General features: G+C 42.2%; 1 protein-coding gene across 48 annotated transcripts in view; it reads left to right on the forward strand.

The window, feature by feature from the left end:
* NEB (nebulin) overlaps positions 1 to 17,285 on the forward strand; it is a 217,416-nt gene that overhangs the window by 49,509 nt on the left and 150,622 nt on the right. For all 48 annotated transcript variants that reach the window (XM_070070870.1, XM_070070875.1, XM_070070876.1 and 45 more), the window contains exons 35-46: positions 1,884 to 1,988; positions 2,612 to 2,719; positions 4,213 to 4,524; positions 5,474 to 5,680; positions 7,833 to 7,937; positions 9,345 to 9,452; positions 11,436 to 11,747; positions 12,592 to 12,798; positions 13,629 to 13,733; positions 13,890 to 13,997; positions 14,877 to 15,188; positions 16,306 to 16,512. In XM_070070870.1, the coding sequence (XP_069926971.1) occupies positions 1,884 to 1,988; positions 2,612 to 2,719; positions 4,213 to 4,524; positions 5,474 to 5,680; positions 7,833 to 7,937; positions 9,345 to 9,452; positions 11,436 to 11,747; positions 12,592 to 12,798; positions 13,629 to 13,733; positions 13,890 to 13,997; positions 14,877 to 15,188; positions 16,306 to 16,512 (2,196 nt within the window). The remainder of the gene's footprint in view (positions 1 to 1,883; positions 1,989 to 2,611; positions 2,720 to 4,212; positions 4,525 to 5,473; positions 5,681 to 7,832; positions 7,938 to 9,344; positions 9,453 to 11,435; positions 11,748 to 12,591; positions 12,799 to 13,628; positions 13,734 to 13,889; positions 13,998 to 14,876; positions 15,189 to 16,305; positions 16,513 to 17,285) is intronic.

The following is a 17,285-nucleotide window of genomic DNA, read 5'->3' on the forward strand; positions in this document are numbered from 1 at the left end:
TTGTTGAGGGTCTTGTATGCTAACTTGTAGAGTCTGGACACTATGGGTTAAATAATGGAGATAGTGAAGGTTTTTAATCTGTGGAGTCACCTTATCAGGTCTGTGTTGTAAAATATAGCTCTGGCGGCCGGCGCCGCAGCTCACTAGGCTAATCTCCGCCTGCGGCTCCAGCACCCTGGGTTCTAGTCCCGGTTGCCCCTCTTCCAGGCCAGCTCTCTGCTGTGGCCCGGGAGTGCAGTGGAGGATGGCCCAAGTGCTTGGGCCCTGCACCCGCATGGGGGACCAGGAGAAGCACCTGGATCCTGACTTCGGATCAGTGCAGTGTGCTGGCCACAGCAGCCACTGGGGGATGAACCAACGGAAGGAAGACCTTTCTCTCTGTCTCTCTCTCTCACTGTCCATTCTGCCTGTCAAAAAAAAATTTTTTTTAAATATATAGCTCTGGCAAAAAGTATGGAGACCATGTATAGAGGTGAGGGACAAGAGACAAGAAAGTGAACCAGAAGACTATTGTAGATACCCCAAGGAAGGCTCCACTGAACTTAAACTAAGGCAATAGCAATGAAAAACAGATATTTAGAAAGTAGAATCCATGAAATTCTGTGAATGCTTAGATATGGTTCCTAAAGTCAGTGAGGAATGAAAGAGAACTCTTAGATTCGTACCAGAAATTATTTAGTATTCAAGTATTAATTAGTTACTAGATCTCTATACTGTACTTGTGAAACCTATACGACATTTTACATAGGATATTCCACATGGATATGCTTGGAAAAGCAGAATGCATATGATGGATATTTAACAGATTGGAAGTCTGTGATTCTGGTTCCATCTTATTTTTTTTAAGATTTATTTTATTTATTTGAGAGATAGAGTTACAGAAAGAGGCAGAGGCAGAGACAGAGAGAGAGGTCTTCCATCCGCTGGTTCACTCCCCAGATGGCCGCAACAGCCAGAGCTGTGCTCATCAGAAAGCAGGAGCCAGGATCATCTTCTGAGTCTCCCACATGGGTGCAGGGGCCTAAGGACTTGGGCCATCTTTACTGCTTTCTCAGGCCACAGCAGAGAGCTGGATCGGAAGAGGAGCAGCTGGGACTGGAACCGGCACCCATATGGGATGCCAGCACCTCAGGCCAGGACTTTAACCCACTGCACCACAGTGCTGGCCCCCCATGTTAGTTTTTAAATTAAGCAATTTTTCCTCCATTACTAAGAGGAAGATAAGATTTCTATATCATATACTTTGATGTTATTCAATGAAAAGTATTTGTAATTGTCTAAAATAAGAAAATAGGGTAAATATAAAATGGTAAACATTTTAAGTATACTTGGTTAATATACAGATAAAGTATAAAAATATTGTAGGCTTTTACTGATGCAATTATAATTGGACAGTTTTCAATAGAAATTAAAAACTCATTCTATTTTCTGACTATGGATAAAAAACATAATCTAAATAAATAAATGAAAAGCAAAACAAAAGGAGTACAACCAACCAACCAAATAAATGAAAATGCCTAAAACTTTAAGCGGGGTCAACTCTAGGCTTGAATTTGTCTGGCTTTAGTGACTCCTGTTATTCACATTAGGATTTTACCTTTGAAGGTATTTTCTGTTCATCTCCAGCAGTCAAAGATTTCTATTTTCTTAAGAATGTTTACTCTCTTTTTTAACACACAAAGTTCTCAGGTCTTAGTGAAGATAAGAAAAATGCTCTTTAATTAAAAAAAAAAAAAAAAACGGAGGAGGGATGCCTTTGATGGTTTTTAGCAATGGAGACAGTGGGGCATTATCTAGGAGTAACTCCTATAAGCAGGCAGCTAATGAATTTTTCTGTTTGCACTCTTTGTAATGTGCTTTATGTTTGTAACTGTGTGTTGCAGATCTTGTACAAAGCTAAAGGAGAAGATGTAAAACACAAATATACTATGAGTCCTGATCTTCCTCAGTTCCTCCAGGCCAAGTGCAATGCTTACAATTTAAGTGATGTAAGTCTTTGGATGCTGTGGGGAATCTGGACATGACATAACAGAATGGATGTCTAGAGTAGGATGGTGCCTTCACAATTATTGTGCTCAACTTCTTGCATAGCCCCCCATCACCAATATCCCATGAGGATGGTTCTTCACCTCTTTGGCCCTTTCAAATGTAGGACAGCTCTAAAAGGAACAGTATTCTTTATGTTGAACTCACCATCTCTTCTGCTCATACTTATACTGAGTTTTCCTAGTTTTGCACATGGGGGTGGTTATTATCCTCCAGAAAAGTAAAAATAAATGAAATTCTCTAAACAGACCTAAAAATGTAAAGGTGACCACCAGGTTCTCTCCTGACTTTGCTTTCACAAGACTGACTAACTTTATTTTCTCTAGTTGGCCCTCTTCAGTATCTACCCAAACCGGATTTGGGTGAACAATCAGTGCAGAGTCCAGTCATTGCATGTGATGTACATAGTACGAGTTTGCTAATGTGATTTCCAAGAATAGCATGTGCCAGAGGGGGCTTCTTCAGCTTATATCTGGAAAAGAATGAATTAATCCCAGCAGTCGAGGAATCACTTTTTCTGATCAGTACCTAACATGCTGACACAGTTTTGGTTTTTCCATCCCAGGTCTGCTACAAACGGGACTGGCATGATTTAATAGCCAAGGGCAACAATGTGCTGGGTGATGCTATTCCCATCACTGCGGCCAAGTCATCAAGAAACATTGCCAGCGACGTGAGTAAACATTTTAGGTGAAATCTGGGTGATTGCCTTTTTAAAAAGTAATCAAATGTGTGCTTGTTCAAATTGATGCCTGATTGAATTAGTGGCATTCCAATTCTCCATGCATTATTGTTTTGAAAACCTGTCACTCTTTCAAATTTCTGTGATTCTTTTCGGTTGACCCCACTTGGTAGAGCTGTCATAAATCTGACAGCGGCTTTCTCTCTTGACTCATAGCCCAAATTACCTTCACTGACACATTCCCCTGACAGCCCACATTTATTTGCAGTGCCAACACCCTGACACTAACACATTAGATTCAAATGACTGCCTCTGTTATAATCATATTAAGACAATTGAAAAGATGTTCTACAAAGTGTGCAAATTATTATAAACCAAGTGGGAAAATCTATGTTAAAAAATAGAATTTTGATTCCTGTAAATTGATGCCCATTTCATCTGTGATTTAAAAAAAATAAAGGCGCACTTACACTTCTTATCTTTGAAAAAAAATTTGAAAAAGCATGCATGCTTTGCAGAGTTCTTAGTTACATACTACTCCAGGGGGCTACAATCTTGGTTTGAGAAAAGTGAAAAATCAACTAACCGTGTGTTCAGACCACATTGGGGATAAGGGTGTAAGAATTCTAGTTTTCCTTCTCGGGATAGTACTGAAAAGTCTTCCTCAGAGGTTTGCATGTAATGTATGTTACTATGCAAGACACTCATTTAAGGAGAAAGTGAAAGAATAGTTAATCCCTTTTTTAAAGCGCTTACACAGTGTTCTTTCTACCGTGCCTAGAAACTGATTGATAATCCTTTCACCTGCTAAATCCCTGTTTATGAATTGATGCTTAAACTACACAAGCTGAGTGTCTTGCAGGGTTTAAGTACACTTAAGTTTTCTTGCATAAAAATTGAAGTATTGGCCCACTGTAGGGTAGCTCAGTTTTTCATTCCTGATCCAGCACTGCAAGATCTTGGACAGCAGAGCTTTTGTAGTTCTGTTTTTACCGACAAGAAAGCCCACAGCAGTCCCTGCCCTTGCTGTTGCTTCTTAACTCGGTTGCAGGTTCTCCAGCAGGAAGCTGCTGACTGGGATGGGTGAAGGCTCAGCTAGTTAGTTGATAGGAAATTACACATGGGATTAGGAAAAGTCATATCCTTATAACACTAAGAAAAACAGATCTTATATTTGGTGTGTGCTATGTTCATATTAAGTGGTAAAATTTAGTTGGTTTTAAGTTGCACAAATAAATCATCTGTAGGACTCATAGCAAAGAAAAGAAAGTGGTCTAGTATTTATTATGATACCCTGATGAAACCCAGCAGTGTTTGAAATAAATGTTTTCACTCCATGCTTTCTGGAAGGGGACATGGTTTGCATTTCTGGTATACTCTTCCAGAAAGTCACAGTGTTCTGAGAACCTTTCTGAGTTTATAGAATCATTGCTCTCAATGTTATCGGTGGTGAGGGCTTTGCTAACAGGATTCTGTCTTTGCAGTATAAATACAAGGAAGCTTATGAGAAGGCAAAAGGAAAGCACGTGGGTTTCAGAAGCCTCCAGGATGATCCCAAGCTGGTCCATTACATGAATGTGGCAAAGATGCAGTCCGATCGTGAATACAAAAAGAACTATGAGAACACCAAAACCAGCTACCATACCCCCAGAGACATGGTTAGCATTACAGCTGCGAAGATGGCCCAGGATGTGGCCACCAATGTCAACTACAAACAGCCAATCCATCACTACACATACCTTCCTGATGCCCTGAGTGTCGAGCACACGAGGAATGTGAATCAAATTCAGAGTGATGTAAGTACACATAACACAACACACCGAGGTGTTGGTCCTTAAGAGATGGTCATTTCTCTGTGTTAGGAGAATTCTGAATGCAGTGAGATGGTTGAAAAATGTGCATTCGAATAAACATCCACTATTGAAAGATGGCCAAAAGGCATGGTAGGCAAGCTCACTGTACTTATATCACAATCACTGACATTGTCTTTATTAATTTATGGGTGAAAGATTAAACTGTGTTCTAATCTACCTTGATTCTCAACAAGGAGAAATAAGTGCTGCTTGTGGGGCTGCTTTAATGGTGACAGGTACATGAACATATATGCAAAATAGGAGAACTCCTTTTTTTCTGAATTCAGGAAGTTTTTATTTATTTTTTTCTTTTGCAGTATGACTTCAAGTCACACTGTCATCCATATAAATCTACGTAATGTGTCCTCTAAAACGTTCAGGAAAGGTTTGGTGCTCGCAGCCTGATTGATGGGGAACTGCACTGGGAGATGTTTAGCATTCAGGGCATTTCCTTCTGCAGGAGCTGGGTTTCTCTAAGAATTGTCCTCTCTGAAGGGAGGACATGGTATTCATTTGGTGCTAAATGAAAATCTCTCTCTCTGAGATCAGGAGTAGCTTTAAGTGGACAGTATGGGTGAAATTCAGAGTTTTGGAGTCTTCAATGAAATCAAAATGAAAGTCCAATTTATTGTCAAAAGAGTCCATTTTTCTAAAGCAGTACCTGTGGAAATGTGTGAGCTAAATTCCCTTCTGTGTTGTGTAATGCACCTGACAACAGAACTGCCTTTTTCTTATTTCCAAAGTCCAGGTAATGAACTCTGGCAGACACAGTCAGGTGCAAGCATGCTGAAAAGAGTTGCCAGTTGTTTCCCTTGGACAGAATTGCTGATCTCAGAAACAGCCCTTGAATATTCTCTTGCACACTTCTTCAATCGAGTTTACTCTCTTACAGAATGTGTATAAGGATGAGTATAACAACTTCTTCAAGGGCATTGGATGGATCCCCATTGGTTCTCTGGAGGTTGAGAAGGTCAAGAAGGCAGGCGACGCATTAAATGAGAAGAAATATCGACAGCATCCAGACACCATCAAGTTCACAAGTGTGCCTGATTCCATGGGCATGGTTTTGGCACAGCATAACACAAAGCAGCTGAGTGATGTAAGTGGTTTCCCTTCCAATGGATTTGTCCATGAGAAATCCCTTGTGATTACACCACTCACCTTCCTAATTCAATACGTGAGGATGCATCAATGTTAGAAAATGAACTGCTTTCACCAGTATAAGAAAATTTTGCTTTCAAAGCAACTTGGAACTTGAACATAGGGAAAACAGGGAGAGGCTGTTTGAAATTTGCTTTATTTTCTGAATGTGAGTTATAAGCATACTCTACCCATTGTACAAGTGAAATGACATTATTACTATTATCATCTGTCTGAATTGCAAAACAAGCTATTTAGTGCTCTGCATTGCATTAGTTCTCCCTGGCGATACAAGGAAATGGGCAGAATGTCCTTAACCCCTGTTCTGAGAGGCGGTCTTTGAGTAAGGTCTCTGGGGAGGAGAGGAGTGGTTTATTTGCAATGATCTGAGGTCCATTTCTGAGAACAAGACCCTTATTCCTCAGTCAGAGGCTGATTACAACGCGCAGTGCCTCACATCATTTGGTAATTTCCGAGTTCTGCTGAAATGCCTCTGCCAGAGAGAGAGAAATAAGCCAACCAGCAAAGGAAGGAAGGCTTCCTATGTTTTTCACCTCTGATTTTAGAAGAAAGGGAGCACTTTGCTAGTCTCAGATTTGAGAACTGTCTGGATTTTATTTTTCAGGATAGTTTCTTTCTCACCTGCTTAAAGATTAATTCTATTGTAGGGGTAGTAAGCGGTCAAAATTCTTTTGATTATTTTGTACCGAGGTAAGTGTTACTTCTCATGGCTTTTTTTCAGTTAGCTAGGAAAACTGCCCACTCACTGTATTAAGTGCTGCTCATCCCAGTGAATGCCATCCGTATCTACCCAGTTTCTCCAGTCGCAAACTTGGCAGCCAGCAGCGACCCCTCCCTGCGTGTACCCCAAATGCAGCGCGTTGCTGAGTCAACTTGCTAGCTAGCTCTCTGTCACGATGTTGAAATGCTTCTTTCAACTGTCACAATCCTAGTTCCTCCTGGCTTCTGTGTTCATATGGACGACTGATGGCCTATTTTTTTCTTATTACCAAGTACTTTATGAGACCAAAATATTGCCAACAGCTTACATGTTCAACCATTTAGCATTGGCTAATCGATTCGTTTGTTCAGCAAATGCTATCATGCACCCCACCCTGGTGTCTGCCTGAGGATCTGTTTAGGGGAGTATTCTCCTCAGCCTCCTCCTCTAACTACACAATCTGACCCCATGTAGAAGGCACAAGTTTGTGAACTGATCTTCCCCCAAAGGCCAGCGTTGACATCCTAGAGCCCGTGGGTTCCAGGCTGCATCTGAAGTTTCACTTTAAAAAGTGTAATTAACATTTCCATTGTAATCTAGGCATTCTTGAAGTTAATCTGGCAACCAGGGTGTCTCAGCACCAACTGGCGGAGTGCCCCAGGGGTCGCTGTGTGCACATGTGTGATGGGCATAGAGGTGGTCTCCAAACAGAATCAGTGGCGGACGCTGGCATGCGCTGGCAGCAGCGTCTGTGCTGGGGCTGTGGGAGATGCGGGTGCTTGGAGCAGGTCACGGGGAGCACTCTGCTGGCCATGACTTGAGAGACGCCTGCGCTGTGGGGGTTGCTTTCCTTCCGCTCGGCCAGTGGTGGGATTGGGAAGTGATTTTGCCTCCCTTCTCCTCCCCCTCCACCTCCAGTCCCTCCAGGCAACCTCATCATTTTCAGCCTCAGGGACCTGAAGGCTCTACCCCCGCCTGGACCTCTCCCACTTCTCCAGGGTTGAGCATAAATGCTACCCTCGAGAGAGCCTCTAGCGATCAAACTTACTTCACTGCTGCAATTATTTGGTTTACAACACATCGTGAATGTCATCACAAATAGTGGGTAGCATATACATTTCTTGTCTTTCTCCTTGACTATAAGCTCCAAGAGGTTGGAGCCGCCGTTTTCCCTGCTTCACTCACAGAACGTAGCAGCCTGCCTGGCCCCCAGTGCTGTCCAGCAAACTCTGGTGGAGTGAGGACATGGCTGTGTTTACTAGGAGCCCCTCCTGTGTCACTGGGATATGGAAAACTCAAGTGATGGCCTCCTTTTTCTAGGACTGGGTGCTTGATGAAGCTCACACTAGGCCAGCTAACGGTACTGGTGTGCTGCCTCTTTTGTTTACAGTTGAACTACAAGGTGGAGGGTGAGAAAGTGAAACACAAGTACACCATGGACCCTGAAGTGCCTCAGTTCATTCAAGCCAGAGTCAACGCCTTCAACCTGAGTGATGTGAGTATCCGGCCAGTGCCAGCCTGTAGCGGTGTACATGCACCTGTCAGCTTCCCGTGTAAGTGGAGCAAACTGAGGATGGCTCCTGTGAGTCTCCCTGTTAGACCCTCATGCTGCAACGTGAGATGAGCGGCCGCCATAAAATTCTGCTTAATGCAAACTTGAACAGCTGGTGGGCTCTGACTTATTAGTAGGTTGTAGTCACAGTAGGTTGTGTCATATTTTGTAAAAAGTGGAACAAAATGAGATAAACAACATCAGAAAATCCAGGAGAATATTGTCAGTAGTAAGGATAACTATTGCTTTATACAACTTTTTGTTTCTATTGTTATTAACACTTCTCAAAAAAGCATAATTTTCTTCAGAAACTTGTTTTTTAAGTATAAATGATCTCTCTTTGGTAGTGTAGACACCCAATTGGTGATGATTTTTAAATCCAAGATTGTGAATTAATTCCCTTAAAAAGGTACTAAATTGTAATTTTAAAACATTATCAAATCTGGATCAAATTGTTTTTTAGGTCCTATTTTAACCCCAAATATACATTTTTGGGTACTCATTTTTATGCTATTAGTTTCACTTTAAAATTTTCCCTTTATTTTATAAGTAATATTTAAGAATTATGATCAAGTAAAGCTGAGTGGTAGGTACCACATCCAAATTTTTTATTGTAGTGTTCATATCTTTCTATAGGTTTGATATGTTCATTACAAAAAATTTTCAAAAATTGTGTATTAGAGAAATGTGTATAGAAAAGTTAAAAAATGAGAAAATTATGAAGAATGAAATTTATTATTTGACTTTTGAAGCTTTACCTCTCTGTTGCTTTGTTATGCAATCATATACATTTTTCAGTCAGTTTAGATTATACTGCATATACAATTTTCTGATATTTTTTAAAAAGAATCTGATATATACCAAAGGGATGAGCCAATAGTTCTGATTTTATGCATTGTCTTAATAGAGAGGGATATGTTATGACATGTTCTATAAGAAACATTTTTTGTATCATTTTTTCTCTTTTTTGAAAGATTTATTTTTATTTGTTTGAAAGGCAGAGTTAGAGAAGGGGAGACAGAGAGGGAAAGAGATCTTCCACCCAGCCACTGGTTCATTCCTGAAATGGTCATAAAAGCCTGGGCTGGAGTAGACTGAAACCAGGAACCAGGAGCATCTTCCGAGTCTCCCATGTGGGTGCAGGGGCCCAAGGACCTGGGCCATCTTCCACTGCTTTCCCAGGCACATTAGCAGGGAGCTGGTTTTTGGAAGTGGAACAACTGGGAATTGTACCGGCACCCATATGGGATGCCAGCATTGCAGGCAGCAGCCTTACCCACTGTGCCACAATGCCAGCCCCTTCTCTTTTAATGATGTCAAATAATAAAAGAACATTTCCTGTTTTTGAAGGCTCACTATAAAGCAGACTGGAAGAAAACCCTTGCTAAGGGCTATGATTTGAGACCAGATGCCATTCCCATTGTTGCTGCGAAGAGTTCAAGGAATATTGCTAGCGACGTAAGTCTATTTTGAAAGCAGTAAACTCCATCTGTGTATACTTTTAAAATATGTATATGGTGTAAAGGACCATATGATCCACATAAGCAGAAAAATAAACTATAATAGGAAAAAATTGGATTTTTTGAATATAAGTTCACTTAAAGCCTTTAAAACTCAATACAGTGTACAAAAATCATTTAAAAACTATAATATTTGGAGCTCTCAGTATAATTGCTATGAACTTAAAAACTACTTTTGATTTGAATTTTATCAAGAAAAAAGTATTGGCATACAAAAATATCACTAAATTAAAAAGTCTCCAAAACAAAAAAAATTAAAAATAAACAACAAAATAACAAACAAAAGTCTCCAAATATTTTTTAAAATATATAGAGTTTAAATTTTATAATTTCTACAAAGAAAAACTCTGGTAAAATATGGAAAACTAGGGAGAATTTTACATTAAAGAATTTACATTAATTTTACATTAAAGAATTTTACATTACATTTTCTTTAAAGATTTATTTATTTGAAAGGCAGAGAGGGAGAGAGGGGGAGAAGGAGAGAGGGAGAGGGACAGAGAACGCAAGCTCATCTGTCCACTAGTTCACTCCCCAAATGGCCACAATGGGCAGTGCTGGCCCAGGCTGAATCCAGGAGTCAGGAGCTCCAACCAGGTCTCTCATGTGGGTGGTAGAAGTCCACGTGCTTGGCCTGTGTTCCGCTGCCTTCGCAGGCACGTTAGTAGGGGGCTGGACCAGAAGCAGAGCAGCATCCCGAGTGGCAGCTCAACCTGCTGCAGCACTATGCTGGCCCCACAGAAGAGAATTTTTTAAAAAGATTTACTTTTATTTATTTGAAAGGCACAGAGTCACAGAGACAGAGGGTGAGACCAAGAGAAAGAGACCACTTCTGTCTGCTGGTTCACTCCCCGAATGGCCACAACGGCCAGGGCTGGCCCAGGCTGAAGCCAGGAGCCAGAAATTCCATCTGGGTCTCCACGTGGGTAGCAGGGGCCATCATCCACTGCCTTCCCAGGTGCATTACCAGGAAGCTGGATCAGAAGCGGAGCAGCCAGGACTCAAACTGGCACTCTGATATGGGCATCATAAGCAGCAGCTTTATCCCATTTTACCACAACATGCCAGTCCCTGAAAAAGAGGATGTAGATAATTACTTTTTTATGAATTAAGTTATATTTTCTATATGAATTAATGTAATAACTTGATAGACTAAAAACTCATTCATTTCAAATCTAATACACCAATTTATATTAAAGTGTGTTAAAAATTTACTGATGATTATGCAAAGTTTATTAGATAATGTAAATTAAAAACAGTAAAAAGCTAATATATCAGATGCTCAATAAATAAACTTTTTAGTAACTTTTGAGTATATTCAAAGAATCTACTTATGAACAATCTAGATTTAAGCTACAAATTATTCTTTTTTTTTTTTTCTTGACAGGCAGAGTGGACAGTGAGAGAGAGACAGAGAGAAAGGTCTTCCTTTTGCCGTTGGTTCACCCTCCAATGGCCGCCACGGCTGGCGCACTGCGGCCGGCGCACCGCGCTGATCCAATGGCAGGAGCCAGGTACTTCTCCTGGTCTCCCATGGGGTGCAGGGCCCAAGCACTTGGGCCATCCTCCACTGCACTCCTGGGCCACAGCAGAGAGCTGGCCTGGAAGAGGGGCAACCGGGACAGAATCCGGTGCCCCAACCGGGACTAGAACCTGGTGTGCTGGCGCCGCAAGGCGGAGGATTAGCCTAGTGAGCCGTGGCGCCGGCCTACAAATTATTCTATTCTTAATTATCCCCAGAGCAGATATCAAGACCATTCACCAGAAGTATTTTGCTAGTTGTTTATTTTAAAGTGTTTTTAAAAACCTAGAAGTTGCATACACTCAGACTGAATTTTTTTCTTTTGCTCACTCTGCTATATACATTGTCTATCTCAAACTTCTACCCTAAAAAGTCTATCTGCCCTTTTCTTTCCAATAGTGCAAATATAAGGAGGCCTATGAGAAAGCCAAAGGCAAGCAAATTGGATTTCTCAGTCTTCAGGATGATCCTAAACTGGTTCACTACATGAATGTGGCCAAAATACAGTCAGACCGCGAGTACAGAAAGGGCTATGAAGCCAGCAAGACCAGGTACCACACGCCTTTGGATATGCTCAGTGTGACCGCTGCCAAGAAGTCTCAGGAGGTGGCGACCAACGCCAACTACAAGCAGCCCTTCCACAACTACACTCTCCTGCCGGATGCCTTGCCTGTGGAGCACTCCAGGAACGCCATGCAGATCCAGAGCGATGTAGGTCCCAGGCAGCAGCTGGCAGCACAGTGAGGGATCCCTTTCTTGTGGGTAGGAAGGAAGAGCAGGAAACACTCCATCCTACCCCTGGCTGGGCTCACTGTAATTACAGCTCTCCTCCAGAACCTGGAGTTCTAGGGTTTCACTCATCGGAACTATAGGTAGCTTTGCTGATGCTTTTATAACTACATTTATTTTTTTAAAGATTTTATGTATTTATTTGAGAGGTAGAGTTACAGTGAGAAGGAGAGACAGAGAGAAAGGTCTTCCATCCACTGGTTCACTCCCCAAATGGCCGCATTGGCCGGAGCTGCACTGATCTGAACCAGGACCAGGTGCCTCCTCCGGGTCTCCCATGTGGGTGCAGGGGCCCAAGGAGTTGGGCCATCTTCCACTGCCCTCCCAGGCCACAGCAGAGAGCCGGATTGGAAGAGGAGCAGCCAGGACTAGAACCAGTGCCCATATGGGATGCCAGCACCGCAGGTGGAGGATTAACCTACAGAGCCATGGCACCAGCCCCTATAACTATATTTAAAACTTTAGATATTAGGCCCAACACATGATATACCTATGAAAAATTAAGAGGCTTATATAGATGATATATAATTTCTAGTGCAAAATTCTGTAAACTTTTCCTTTCTTTTCCTCAGGAAAGTTAAATTTTTAAAGGAATTGTTGAGTTGGGATTTCCTCTTAAAAATCACAGTGAATGCAATGATTTTTATGATTCTTTTTTTCCCTAAAAGATGGTGGGAGTAAATAGCAGGTTATCCCCCCTCCCCTTTTGGCTTCTCGATGCTAGGGACTCTTTCTGAAATAACAATGTCCCCTTCTTGTTGTAAAGAACCTCTATAAATCTGACTTCACCGGCTGGATGAAAGGGATTGGCTGGATCCCAATACAGTCCCTCGAGGTGGAGAAGGCAAAGAAAGCAGGAGAGATTCTTAGTGAGAAGAGGTACCGCCAGCACCCCGAGAAGCTGAAGTTCACATATGCCATGGACACCATGGAGCAGGCGCTTAACAAGGCTAACAAACTGAATATGGACAAGGTGAGAGCTTGGCTGTTGGCCTCCGAGAACTTACGTGGTCCTCGGGCCATGGAGCCTGGCAGGACCTCTACAATATCCAGGAATTGTTTTCTTTCTAATGGTTGTAGTGGTGGTGGGAGAGCAACTCTGTCTAGGCTTCCATCTGTGTTCCTGTTATATATTAACGTTAGCCGTCGCAAAACACACCGAACACCGGAGTAAGGGAAAGGGTTTATTGGGGAGCACCCAACAGACCGGAGTGAAGGGGTGGCGAAGGAAAATGAGAAAAATGAGTATAAGAGAGGAGAGGAGCTAGCAAGGAGAGAAGAGAGAGAAGAGAGATGAGAGGAGCTGAGAGAGAAGGCCAAGAGACCAGAGGAGGAGGCAAGAGAGAGAGCAGGAGAGAAGGGCCAAGAGAGCACGTGTTCAGGAACAGGCCCTTTTAAAACTTTGCCTGAGGGCGGGCAGGGAAGCAGGAGCAGCCAATCCCATTAGGATGGGGGTGGAGCCTGGCTCAGGTAGCTGGGCCAGGCGGCCACCTGGCTAAAACTGCCCCAGTTTCCTAACAGTTCCTGTCTCCCATTCTCTGTCCCTCTCTGCCTGTCTTCCTCTCTTTCTTTCTTTACTCTCATTTTGCTCCTTAGGCTATCTCTCAGTGTCGTATTAAGGATCCAACAGAACCACAAACCTCCACCTAGCTCAAAGGTTGGGGCAAGATGTCATCCGTTGCTTCAGTAGACGAGGGTTCCTTTGTTTGATGACTTTTTTGCATTGTGTATTCAGGTCCCTCCAGCCCACTTCTTGCCCTTTTATCCTGCTGTAAGATTATGTACCTCACCTTCTTGTTGCAGAGGCTGTACACTAAGAAATGGGACAAAGATAAGACCACCATACACGTCATGCCCGATACTCCAGATATCCTGCTCTCCAGAGTAAACCAAATCACCATGAGTGATGTAAGTATAGAACAACAGCCATAAGTGTGGAGAGAGAAGCTGGAAGCTTCCGTAGGACTCGGGGAACATTCATCTGCTTGTCAGCCACTGTGAAATCAGGATCTGCATTCTCACCCAAATAACAACAGTTGGTTGTGTTTGTATCTCATCCTTTAGAAACTGTACAGAGCTGGCTGGGAAGAGGAGAAGAAGAAGGGCTATGATCTGAGGCCTGATGCCATCTCCATAAAGGCTGCCAAAGCTTCTAGAGACATTGCCAGTGATGTAAGTGCTTCCATGGGGCCTTCCTCAGGCTGAAGAAGTAAGAACGAATGAGCCAAGCTTGTGTGTTCTGAGGAGCTGCAGTCAGCTCCACTGAGTGTCAGTGGTAACACCATCCCACGTAACATACAAGATACCTCCCTTTTGTTCATTATTTAACATAAAAAATGGGGCAGGCATTTGGCTAAGAGGTTAAGATGCCTGTGTCCTTTTTCAGAGTGCCCGAGTTGCATTCCTAGCCCCAATGCTTGATTCTAGCTTAATGTAGTCCCTGGAAGGCAGTAACGATGGCTCAAACAATTGGGCTGCTGCCACCCCCATGAGAGATCTGGATTGAGTTCCTGGCTCCCAGTTTTGACCACTACAGGCATTTGGGGAGTGAACCAGCAGATGGGAGTTGTCTTTCTATCTCAAATAAATAAATTAAAAATTTTAAAGAGTCTTGTTATAGATAAGTAGATCCTGGAGTATCTGACTCACTTATAGATAATTCTAAGCAGACACAAGGATGCAACCTACATGTTTTACCCAGGAGACCATGGCCAGGCTCTTTCCTGACTTTAAAAGTATGTGTGAGAAATCCTGCAGCAGCCTTTTCTGTTTATTAGACTGCTGAATGGGAAACTGTGCTTTCTAAACCATCCCAAGCCAACTTATCTATACATTGCTTTGATGAACTCAGTCCCTTTCTTTCCATAGTCTCAGTCTGGGAAGAAATTTGAAGTAAAACAACTTTGCTCTGGGCCCCGTGAGCTCCCTTCTGTCTGATTGTAGAGTAGCTTAAAAATCCTTCACCTGTGACGAAGCTAAGGGCACCCTGGGGATGATACTTTATCCTCTTTCCTTCACTGTTTCATCTCAATGCTTCTCTTCTGTCCACAGTACAAATACAAGCAAGCGTATGAGCAAGCCAAAGGAAAACATATTGGATTCCGCAGCCTGGAAGACGACCCCAAGTTGGTGCACTTCATGCAGGTGGCCAAGATGCAGTCAGACCGGGAATACAAGAAGGCCTATGAGAAATCCAAGACCTCCTTCCACACCCCCGTGGACATGCTCAGTGTGGTAGCAGCCAAGAAGTCCCAGGAGGTGGCCACCAACGCCAACTACAGGAATGTGATCCATACCTACAACATGCTTCCTGATGCCATGGGCTTTGAGTTGGCCAAAAATATGATGCAGATTCAAAGTGATGTATGTAAAAGCCACACCCTTTACAGAGCTTTTATCCTGGAGAATGAGCAAATTGTAATAAGTAGTGCCATTTTGCAAATCTTGAAAGAAATTCACATGCATTTTTCCAGTGAAATGTTTTAACTTAGATTGAATCCATTTCTTTTAACTAAAAGAGGTCAGTCCTACACACTAAAGTCTTATATTCCAGGATGGTTGCTGTGAACATTATTAAAGTCTGAATTCAGCAATACTAAATGAAATTTGGTTGCAGAAAGAATTTGTTGAAGGAAACATATCTAACAAAGAGGATCAAAAGGATGAAAGGCTCCAGACAGAGGAATGAAAAAGAAAGAAAGGAAATTAGATAATGTGATAGCTCTATTCCCTCACTCCCAACCAACTTTCCTTCCTCTACTTCCAACTTTGCAATTCCCTGTAGTCTGGATGAAGATATTGAGAATGGCACGGCTAGGGAATCTTTTGGAATGAATATAGGGAAGATGAAGGAGGAGATATAGAGTCAAGAATTCAGCTAAGGAACAATTTGGTGGCCTGAGGAACTGAACTTAAATTGCAAACCACATCATATTCTCTTTGTGAACATAGACGCCCAGCTATATTAAGTGAGAAGGAGAACACAAGTTCCCAAGTGAAAACAGCCATGGCACAATTACAGTGGTGATGCCAAGGCTAAGGGGAAAAATGAAATTTGCACAAAGCATTAGTGAGGTTTCTGGCATGTCAGAGGAAGTTTTAACAGTGAGGAATGATCCAAGACAGTGGAAAAAGAGAAATGAGATTCCCATAAGTCATCTGTTAATAAAGGAAATTTGAGAATTTTGGTAAGAAAAGTCGTCATAATCAAGGAGCTATAGTCACACGGCAGATGAATCTATTTCTTAGCACTTTTTCGTTATGAAGATATCAAGGAAGCACAATCACAACAATATTTTGCATACTTTTAATTTCTCATGCAAGGAAATGTGGAAAAGATAGAAATTGGAAAATAAAAATGGTTAAAGTTGAAGATGCCATTGGTTGAAGCCTAAAGTGAGGGTTAGGGAGTATTAAACACACGCTTGTCATTTTCGGGAAAGGCTTGATTTCTTCTTATTGAAGTTTTCCTCTTTTGCAGAATCAGTACAAAGCTGACTATGCTGACTTCATGAAGGGCATTGGGTGGCTCCCTCTGGGCTCTCTGGAAGCTGAGAAAAATAAGAAAGCCATGGAGATTATCAGTGAAAAGAAGTACCGCCAGCATCCAGACACTTTGAAGTATTCCACACTGATGGATTCAATGAACATGGTTTTGGCCCAGAATAATGCAAAAATTATGAATGAAGTGAGTCTTTCAGCAATGCAGTGTTTCATGTGCATCAGAGAGAACCCAGCTGTCTCTTAACATTTAATGTCCAGGTTTTACTAACACAGTTATAGAACAACATGGTTGAGGTCTACTTCACCTGGCGAGAGTAAAGCACTCTTGTAGGTTAGACTCTCTGAAAGGAGATGCTGAGACAGAATTTGGGGATCAGGGCATTTTTTAGGGACCAGTACCTATGGGAAGGAGGACCAGGCAGAGGGAGAAGTTGTACTGTGATGTAGTCCCAACAAAGCCTTGAACAATCCCACGGAGGGTTCCTGAGTGTCCTGAGTGTCACCTGTTGGAGGTGTCCTACATTGGACTTAAATGGGCAAAACTTTGTACCTCCATTCTGGTGAGTCTTTGTGGCCATCCGGGAAGGGCATCCTCCTGAATGAGACAGCAAACCCTGGAGGTGACAGCTAGAAGCTGTCTATGAAAAGCTGGGATAGACAGAAGTTCTTCCTTAAATGGGGATGTGGGTAGGGCATCTCCACATTCCCATAAAAATCCCAGCATTGTTACCTATAGTGAGAAAAGACTGGAAACCACAAATTAAATGTCCATCTATGTAGAATTGGTTGAATCTTTTAGATTATATCTCCTAATGGAATGCAGCTCTTTAAATGAATAAAGTAAATTATTTTGAGAAGGCTCAAAAGTGTCCAAAATATTTAGTAACAAAACAAGATGTATTATTTGGCATTTGGCATCATTTCTATGTGTGTTTTAAGATGCAGAGAAAACTGAGG

This window comes from Oryctolagus cuniculus, chromosome 3 (assembly GCF_964237555.1).
Source record: "Oryctolagus cuniculus chromosome 3, mOryCun1.1, whole genome shotgun sequence".
Lineage (NCBI taxonomy): Eukaryota > Metazoa > Chordata > Mammalia > Lagomorpha > Leporidae > Oryctolagus > Oryctolagus cuniculus.